The sequence below is a fragment of the Poecilia mexicana genome, unplaced genomic scaffold (assembly GCF_051168715.1).
Source record: "Poecilia mexicana isolate PSO_F unplaced genomic scaffold, ASM5116871v1 scaffold_11, whole genome shotgun sequence".
Taxonomy (NCBI): domain Eukaryota; kingdom Metazoa; phylum Chordata; class Actinopteri; order Cyprinodontiformes; family Poeciliidae; genus Poecilia; species Poecilia mexicana.
In genome coordinates this window covers 27,377,479-27,387,683 of record NW_028263380.1, presented here as the reverse complement: position 1 = coordinate 27,387,683, position 10,205 = coordinate 27,377,479, and the positions used below count along the sequence as shown (strand labels likewise).

At 51.9% G+C, this 10,205-nt stretch overlaps 1 protein-coding gene across 2 annotated transcripts in view; it reads left to right on the top strand.

The window, feature by feature from the left end:
- Positions 1-850: 850 nt before the first annotated feature.
- ext1c (exostoses (multiple) 1c) overlaps positions 851-10,205 on the top strand; it is a 34,387-nt gene continuing 25,032 nt past the window's right edge. Inside the window, exons 1-2 of one of the 2 annotated variants that reach the window (XM_014973097.2) lie at positions 851-1,333; positions 7,117-8,263. In XM_014973097.2, the coding sequence (XP_014828583.2) occupies positions 7,317-8,263 (947 nt within the window). In that variant the 5' untranslated portion in view covers positions 851-1,333; positions 7,117-7,316. The remainder of the gene's footprint in view (positions 1,334-7,116; positions 8,264-10,205) is intronic. The other variant, XM_014973099.2, reaches the window with a different exon arrangement.

The window sequence follows — 10,205 nt, the reverse complement described above, 5'->3', positions numbered from 1 at the left end:
CCCGACCTCGGGTCCAGATCGGTTTTAATGCAGATCGGTCCCAGAAGTTTTATTTATTCTGTTAATAATTTGCCTAGAACTATTTTTCAGTTACTAACCTGTTTGAGAAAATGTACGTTTATCTAATTTTAGTCTTTTTACCTGATGATAAAATGATTCAGGCCCGGTGTTGAGAGGTTTACTTTGTCTATGGAAGTCCCTTCCTGCCATAGAAAATAATAAAGGCCCAACAGGAAACCACAATTGTGAGTTTTAAAGTCATAATTACAAGAATAAATTAACTTTGTCATAATTTTGAGATTAAAAAGTAATTATGATCATCACTGTTTCTCTAAAGAGACTTGTATCTTATGATCTGAATTCCTTAATTTGTGTCAAAATAACTTTGAAAGTTGAAATTGACTGATTCTCAATTATGAATGAAAAACTAAAATGACTTTAATTCTCAAAATGATGAATTTTTATCCAAAAATGACTTAAAATCAAAACTGACTTTGAATATCCAAACTGACTTCAAAAGTCAAAATTAACTATTTTTAATAATTTGACTGAAAGTTAAAATTATGACCTCCTGTTGGGCTTTTACTTCGTCTTTAATGGCAGAAATGGATTTCCATATGTTCTCTGTTTATTTCCGGTATGTTGGTTTCCTATAAGTATCTTTGTTGTTTTTAGAAATCATGGAGCTTTTTCTCTGCAGCTGCTGACGACCACAGAGTGGCGCTGTCGAGCCGCGGAGCTCTTCCTCCTGACTCCTCCTCCTTTAAAGGAGCCGCCGTCACGAGTCTCCGCGTCCCTCCACGGCCGCGCGTGACCCTCCAGTTGCGCAGGTCACGTCCAGATGTTGCGTGTCGCTCTGAACCAATCAGCTGCGGCCGGGGGGGCGGGTCAGAGCGGGGGCTGAGGATGAGGATGGAGCACGGCCCACGCGCGCAGGGACTCTCATCCTAGAGGAGGAAGAGGAGGCGCGCTCCTGTGCACGCGGATCAGACCTGTCTGCGCTGATCGGTTCGGTTCCGGTTCGGATTCGCTGCTTCCTATCCGCAGCAACAACACAGTGCGCGCGCCCAGCAGCGCACCTTTGTCAGCAGGTGATGGAGGCGGCGCGCGCGGCCACGGAGCCTGAACGGAGACGGTGAGGAGAGGTGGACCGGACCGGACCGAACCGGGTCGGACGGACCTGGAGATCCGGGCCCGGTTTGTCGGGCAGTTTTAATTCCGCTGGTTCTGGACCGCAGAACCTCCTCGGAACCCCCGGTTCTGAAAGGAAAACCGGCTCATCTCAGGACAGTTCGGACCGGGACCAGGCAGTTCGGACCGGGACCAGGCACGGGTAAGACTTCCTCTGTCGGGTTAAATGCTGCGGTTCTGTTGAGGTCCGGTCCAATGTAGTGTCAGATCTGAGAGGTTCTAGTTTGTTGTGGTTCGGTCCATCTCACCTGAGATTCTGAGGTTCTGAGGTTCTGACCCAGCGCGAGGTGGGCCGCAGTGCATGCTGGTCCTCAGCAGGTTTCTGGTCTGACGGGTCCAGACCGACCGGAACAGAATTTAACAGGACTTATCAAGGGAAGCTTAGAGGTGGGAGGTTCTGGTTCTGGAGGTTCTGCTCACCGCGGACTGAAGTCGCCATCAGGTCCAGAAACCCAGGTGGTTCTGGATCTTCTGAACCAAAATGAAACCGGTCATTCAGCCCAGAAACACTTGGTTCTGTTCCTTCAGAACCGGGTCTTTAAGATGAACTGAACCTGACCGGGTCCAGTAAGGTTTTGGCTGTTGGTGCCTTTAATGACCAGGAGGAAAAACTGATTCTTTGGGATAGAGCTGCGGATCAGAACCGGTTCTGATGAACTGGATCTCTTCCTGATGTTCCAGGTCCTCAGGAGGTTCTGGTTCTATGCATCTGATCCGGGTCTGAAGCTCTGGTTCCGGATGAAAATAAAAACATTTAATCAGAACCTCTGAGGTCTGAATCTCAGGTGTTTGGACTGGAACCGGGCCCGTCCAGAACCGGTCCAGTTGGATGGATCCGTGTTGGACCCGACTCTGGTTCTTCACCTTCACACAGCCCCCAGCATGATGCTGCCACCACTGGACCGGACCGGACTCCATCTGGAAAGTTCTCACTGATCTAAAATAATGGAGCTCGGCCCATTTACAGCGGGATGGAAAACATTCAGACCCGGTCCAAACAGAACCGGTCCAAACAGACCCGGTCCAACCAGACCTGATCCAAACAGACCCGGTCCAAACAGAACCGGTCCAAACAGACCCGGTCCAACCAGACCTGATCCAAACAGACCCGGTCCAAACAGACCCGGTCCAACCAGACCCGATCCAAACAGACCCGGTCCAAACAGAACCGGTCCAAACAGACCCGATCCAAACAGACCCGATCCAAACAGACCCGGTCCAAACAGAACCGGTCCAACCAGAACCGGTCCAAACAGACCCGGTCCAACCAGACCCGATCCAAACAGAACCGGTCCAAACAGACCCGGTCCAACCAGACCTGATCCAAACAGACCCGGTCCAAACAGAACCGGTCCAAACAGACCCGGTCCAACCAGACCTGATCCAAACAGACCCGGTCCAAACAGAACCGGTCCAAACAGACCCGGTCCAACCAGACCTGATCCAAACAGACCCGGTCCAAACAGAACCGGTCCAACCAGAACCGGTCCAAACAGACCCGGTCCAACCAGACCCGATCCAAACAGACCCGGTCCAAACAGAACCGGTCCAAACAGACCCGATCCAAACAGAACCGGTCCAAACAGACCTGGTCCAACCAGAACCGGTCCAAACAGACCCGGTCCAGCCAGACCTGATCCAAACAGACCCGGTCCAACCAGAACCGGTCCAACCAGAACCGGTCCAAACAGACCTGGTCCAACCAGAACCGGTCCAACCAGAACCGGTCCAACCAGAACCGGTCCAAACAGACCCGGTCCAACCAGACCTGATCCAAACAGACCCGGTCCAAACAGACCCGGTCCAACCAGACCCGATCCAAACAGAACCGGTCCAACCAGAACCGGTCCAAACAGACCCGGTCCAAACAGACCTGGTCCAAACAGACCTGGTCCAACCAGACCTGATCCAAACAGACCCGGTCCAAACAGACCTGGTCCAACCAGAACCGGTCCAAACAGACCTGGTCCAACCAGAACCGGCCCAACCAGACCTGATCCAAACAGACCCGGTCCAACCAGACCTGATCCAAACAGACCCGGTCCAAACAGAACCGGTCCAACCAGAACCGGTCCAAACAGACCCGGTCCAACCAGACCTGATCCAAACAGACCCGGTCCAAACAGAACCGGCCCAACCAGACCTGATCCAAACAGACCTGGTCCAACCAGAACCGGCCCAACCAGTCGGGCTGTAATGACAGAGTCCCCGTTTAATTTTAGCTCCTCTGAGCCGCTCACCTCACCACAAGCTCCGTGTTTTCATCTGAACTGAACTAATCTGCTGCAGCCAGAGAAAACACACACCCCCACACACACACACACACACACACACACACACACACACACACACACACACACACACACACACTGGCCTCCATCAGCGTTTTGCTGTTGGGATCCTTAGTGTTGATACAAGCATAAAAATTCCCATCAGCCACTTGGATTTCAGGAAGAAGGTCATTTTTCCAAGATGGCTGCTGTTTTTGAGCCTTTTAAACCAATTATTGCCATAAAATGTTTCCCATTTCCATGACTTGGATGAACTTTATGTCACATTAGTTGTTTTCGGCTTTGGTACTGATCACACAACTTTAAAAATCAGCAGAATGAGAAACGGAGAACTTCGATATGAGCGATTCTCTCACCGACATCGACTGGAAGGAGATGAAGATGAGACTCAGACTGAGAAGCGTCTTCTCAGTGGTTAGCATTAACTTCAGCTAATTTCTTATGTTTAGTGTTTTAGCATTAGCCTCTGCTAATTTTTGTGTGGTTTGCAGTTTAGCATTAGCTGCCTTTCATTTTTTTATGTTTGGTTGCTTAGAGTTAGCTTCTGCAATCTGATTTAAAATGTTTTATGCAGAATATGCTGCAGATGGAGCAATCAGTGAGTTTTTCAGAACATGCAAGGCATTTTCACTTTCATTAAAACACCGAGAGTTTTGAATATTTCATCTGATTTATATGCGACAGACGTTGATCAATGAGAACTCTTCTAAAACTTGATTTTTGTTTTATATCTAAAATTTTTAACATATAATTGAGCATTGGGACATTTTTTTACTGCTACAAAATAACCATAAACTTTGTTTTACCAACATTTAAGCAGCCTGTCCCTGGTAGGAGCGCTAGGGCAGTCCATGGTTTTGTGTTGAAAACTTTAAACTTATAAAAAATTTGTAGGCGTACAAGCAGGCGCCATAATTTCAAAATAATAGCGGGAGGTCAACAGGCAACGGCAGCCAAATTAGTGGTGCCACCAATTCAATGCGTCAACTATAAAGCTAGCATAAACCGTCTTTACTGTCCCTGTTGCCTAAAAACTTTAGATTAAATAAATAAATGATGCTTAGCCTGGAGGGGGGCAAGTAAAGCCTGGAGGGGGGCAAGTAAAGCCTGGAGGGAGGGGCAAGTAAAGCCTGGAGGGGGGGGCAAGTAAAGCCTGGAGGGGGGCAAGTAAAGCCTGGAGGGGGGGGCAAGTAAAGCCTGGAGGGGAGTGGGGGGATGTCTTGAGAAGAAAATGGGTCCAAGGACCGGCCCTTGTGGTACTCCATGTTTAAAATCAGAGTTTCTGTTTTGGGTCACCGTTACGAGCGATGTGGTTCTGACCCGGTTCTGCTCGGGTTTCCGAGCTGCTTGTCTGAGACCAGAACCTGTAATTCCTTGAGTTTTTCACCTGGGCCGACTCTGTAATCTGATTACTGAAACCCGGTCAAACGATTCTCTGGATCTTCGGCTGCAGGAGGAGAACAGCAGGGAGGAAAATCAATTCTTCAGCTGCAGCAAGAGCTGAATAATTGATGAGGAATCAGGTCCCTGAAGGAACCGAGCTGGAAGCGGACTCTAACCCGACCACCCGGAACCAGAACCAGCATATGTCACGAAAGAAGCCGATCCAGAACCCTTTGGAGCCGGTCTTTCTGTGACTCATGAATATGAGGACAGAATGGAGACACCAGATGGTTTCCTTCAGCGGGAATTCTGATAAATTCATGAATCAACATGAAGCTGAAATAGAAAATCTGTGAACAGAAACACGGCGCCATCTGGAGCTCCAGGGAGTTAGCACAACGCCGCGATGGAAAGACATCAGCAATGACCTTAGAGAAGCAGGTGAGAGGTCAAAGGTCATTCCCAAATCATCTGAAGAGAAATATTCCCAAGAGGCTGAGGTTAGCAGAACAGCAACTGATGGAGGACAAGAACCAGGATGGAGGGAACCAAGATGGAGGGAACCAGGATGGAGGGAACCAGGATGGAGGGAACCAGGATGAAGGGAACTAGGATGGAGGGAACAAAGATGGAGGGAACCAGGATGGAGGGAACCAAGATGGAGGGAACCAGGATGGAGGGAACCAGGATGGAGGGAACCAAGATGGAGGGAACCAGGATGGAGGGAACCAGGATGGAGGGAACCAGGATGGAGGGAACAAAGATGGAGGGAACCAGGATGGAGGGAACCAAGATGGAGGGAACCAGGATGGAGGAAGCCAAGATGGAGGGAACCAGGATGGAGGGAACAAAGATGGAGGGAACCAGACACAGGAGAGCTGAGCAGAACCTATTTGGACTGAAGCAACATTGAAAAGGTGAGTGGACCTCTGATCCATGTTGGTTCCATCTTTAACCAGAACTCTGTAGAACCTGCTAAAACCCGGTTTGTCCTGTAGAACCTCTAGAACTGATCCCCAGAATGTGCTGGTGGTTCTGAATGGAAGCTTGTTGCTCCACATTCCAGATGTTCTGGTTCTGCAGTCTGAAGCCGGGTCAGAATGTCGGTCAGTAGAATCAGGTCGGCGTTAAGCCTGAGTGTTCTCTGCTGGCGCCGATTGACCCGGTTCTGTTTGTGGAGCTGCTAGCGGGCCGGGCAGGTAGGAGGAATGTGAAGGTGAGGCCTGAAAGCTGCCTTTGTGTGACTGCTGGCAGGAGGGGAGCTGCACACACACACACACACACACACACACACACACACACACACACACAGTTAATGGGGGGAAAGTTTGTGTAAATAAAGAACCGCAGAAGAACCGTTGAAACTCACAGAGACCTGGTTCTGTTCAACTGTTTAAACGGTAAACTGGGGCCCAGTGTGACGTTCCCAGTTCCTCCCTTCCTGTTTCCTGTTTGGACCTCATTCTGAAATATCTCATTTTATTTCTTATGATTTCTGTTGCTTTCTGAAGACTGGGTGGTACACTCTCTGTAGTCGGTTCTGGTTCTGGCCTGCTGACCTTTGACCCCTGACAGTTATGACCTCTGCGGAGGTTTTAGGCCTCCTGCTGAGCTGCTCCACCCTCATCGACATTTAAACTGAAGCATGTTTACTTCAGAACACGAACTATGTTTTTATTTTTATACAGTTGATGACATCACGCATCGTGTGGATTACATCGTTTCCTAGCAACCAGCCGTTTCCATGGCTTTTATTGGCTGATGTTTATGGGCTGCTGGTAAAGTTACAGTGAAAAGTTGACAGCAGCAGCTTTGGTCATTTATCCTGTTCTAAGAGGAAAACCTGGAGCATTTCCACCGTGTTGCTCATTCATTTAGAAATGCCAGATAAATATTTAGCTTCAAATTATTAGTTAACAACCAAAATATTTAATTAACTCTGCCTCAAACTAAGTATTGGTATTTGTAAATCCATGTTTTGACAAATCGATGTGACGTTTGGTCAGGAAGTTGCTCCACCTCTGGCAGAGGGAGGTGTCAGTCCTGGTTTGGTTGCCCTGCCGGCAGCAGGCTCTCCTCCGGGGACCCGGCTGGTTTAAGATGTTTGAATCAAACTGGATCCTGTTAGAGAATCAAAGCGGTTCCAGTTCTGCTGCTGGAGCGGGTCCAGCCCCCGGTCCGGCCCGCGGAGCCACACAGCAGCAGCCTTGTTGTGCAGTAATGTGGTCTGTGTTTGCTCTCTCCTGTCCAGGTGGCGCCGCGCGTCAGCATGAGGCGGAGCGGGGAGCCGGCCTTCATCAGCCAGAGCGCGGCCGGACGGCAGCAGGAGCGGATCAGAACCTCAGATCGGATCGTTCTGGATCAGCGGCTGTCATGTTAGCACCCCGGCCCGGACCCCGCTGTTAGAGTCCGGACCGCCCCGGCCCGGCCCGGCGGGGGGCCCGAGCCCCCATGCAGGCGCGTAAGAAGTACGTCCTGCTGGGCCTGTGCGCCTGCTGCTGGCTGGTTCTGTTCTACTGCGGCGGCGGCGTCCAGCTGCGTCTGCTGCGCCTGCTGACGCGCCACCGCTCGGACGTCCTGCGACCCTGGCCCAACTGGACCGACCGGGCCTTCCTGCCCCGCTACGCCCACCTAGACGAGCTGCAGACCGACCCGGGCTCGGCCGAGTCGCCACGGCAACGGCGGCAGGCCTGGTCCACCGTCTACAGAGACAGCCGCTGCCGCATGGACACCTGCTTCGACTTCTCGCGGTGCCGGCGCCGAGGGCGGGAAGGCTTCCGGGTCTACATCTACCCGGCGGAGAAAGGCGACCGCGTGTCGGAGAGCTACAGGAAGATCCTGACCTCCATCGCCGAGTCGCGCTACTACACGCCGGACCCCCGGGAGGCCTGCCTGTTCGTCCTGGGGATAGACACTCTAGACCGGGACCAGCTGTCGGGGCAGTTCGTCCCCAACATGGACGAACGCATCCGCAGTTTCCCGTCCTGGAACGACGGGCGGAACCACCTCATCTTCAACCTGTACTCTGGCACCTGGCCCAACTACACGGAGGACCTGGGCTTCAACGTGGGCCAGGCCATCCTGGCCAAGGCCAGCCTGAACACGGAGCACTTCCGGCCCGGCTTCGACGTCTCCATCCCGCTCTTCTCCAAGGATCACCCGCAGAAAGGCGGCGAGCGCGGCTGGCTGCTCAGGAACACCACGCCGCCGCGCAGGAAGTACCTGCTCATGTTCAAGGGGAAGCGCTACCTGACTGGCATCGGCTCCGACACCCGCAATGCGCTGCATCACATCCACAACGGGAAGGACATCGTTTCCCTGACGACCTGCCGCCACGGGAAGGACTGGGAGAAACACAAGGACGCCCGATGTGACCATGACAACCTGGAGTATGAGAGGTAAGGGCGGGGTGGGGGTAGTGGGCGGAGTCAGGGCGGGTTACCTGTAGGTCCATGTGGGCCGGGTCAGTTTTCCAGCATCACTCCTGGACAGGATGTTTCTAACTTTGACAATATTCTGGAGATTAATAGCAGATTATTAACATTTATCACAATGATGATTTTCTACAATAGGAATCATATATATATATATATATATATATATATATATGTAACATAGTAAACCATTTTGAGAACCTTTTGACCCTTTGCGTGTCGATAAATATAAATCTGATATGATTCCAGATTCATAATTCTGATAAAAGAACCGGTCCGAACCCAGAGCCCTGTGGGATTTAAACAGAACCAGTTCTGTTCCTCTGATACCCGCATGTCCAGGCCGTTCTAAGAGAATATTGTGATCAACTGGATCAGAACCGGAACCAGTGGATCACAACTGGTTCCGGTTCTGATCACTAACCATCATTAGTGGTTTTCACAGGATGTGGATTTTATTAAAAATGGAGGATGAACATGGAGAGCTTCCTCCTGGTTCTGGTTCTGTCCCAGTGACCCGCGGTGCAGCCTGAGGTTCTTACTGGGTCCCTTCAGGCTAATGAGCGGCTGCAGCTGCTGCCAGCAGATTAACCTGAAGGGACCGGAACCACCAGCGACCCAACAGGTCCAGAACCAGCAGGAGGAGCAACAGAACCCGACCAGCTCAGATCCATGACACAGTTCTGCTCGGTTCTGCTCAGCCTGGTTATGACTGATAGTCATATAATTATAACGATGAGATTCTGCAGATCAGAGGGAAAAATGGAGAAAGTCAGAAACAGAAACGCTGCAGACTGAAAAATAATAAATATAATGAGCCCCTGCACCCCCACCGCCCCCTGCACCCCCACCGCCCCCTGTACCCCCAGTCCCCTGAACCACCACCGCCCCCTGCACCCCCACCGCCCCCCCAGTCCCCCTGCAGCCCCCCCAGTCCCCTGAACCCCCACCGCCCCCTGTAACCCCCCAGTCCCCCTGCAGCCCCCCAGCCCCCTGCACCCTCCTGTACCCCCTGCCCCTTGTAGCCCTCTGTAGCCCCCTGTGCCCGGCCCCCCCATGGCCCCAGCAGCGCCCCCTGCTGCTTATGCGATTACAGCAGGAATCCCTGCAGCCGATGCGACTCTTTGTCTGGATCAGCTGGAGTGGAAACCTGCAGCTCTGCTAGTTAAACCTCAACGACCTCTGACCCCTGCATCCTCACCTAGTAGAGGAAGGGTTGCAGCGATTAGACCGGGCCCAGCGACTCAGAGAAACCGGGTCAGAACCACCAGGCTCCTCCAACCAGAGGAAAAACTATTTAATATCAGCTGCTTTGGTGTGAGCAGAGCGCTCTGATTGGCTGGTGCTCAGCGGCACTTCCTCCCTGCAGGGGAACCGAACCGGAACAACTTCCTGGATAGGGTATTAATGGCGGGGGGTAACAGGGCTAAACTGGGATTTACCCGGTGGGGGGCAATTGATGGGCTGACTGATGATTATAAAACATCAGATTCTGGAGGAGGTTCTGACCCGGATTTGACCTTCAGATGGATGGATGGAGAATTTTAGATTCCTGTTTGCCTCGTCTCTGTGTGTGTGTGTGGGGGGCGGGGGGGGTGCGTGTGTGTGTGCGTGCGTGGGGGGGGGTGCGTGTGTGTGTGCGTGCGTGCGTGTGTGCGTGCCTGCGTGCGTGTGTGTGTGTGTGCCTGCGTGTGTGTGTGTGTGCGCCCCAGATAGCGCAGCAGAGGATGATGAATCACTCATGAGGCTTTAAAGATGGCCATCTCCTCCTGATGAATGGGAAACGTTTGGAGGAATCAAATTCTCTGCGTTGCTCCAGAAACGTCTCGCCTGCAGGTTTCGATCTGATGGATGATCTGAACATTCAGCTACAAACGCTGCTGAACCCACAAACCGGCGGCTCACT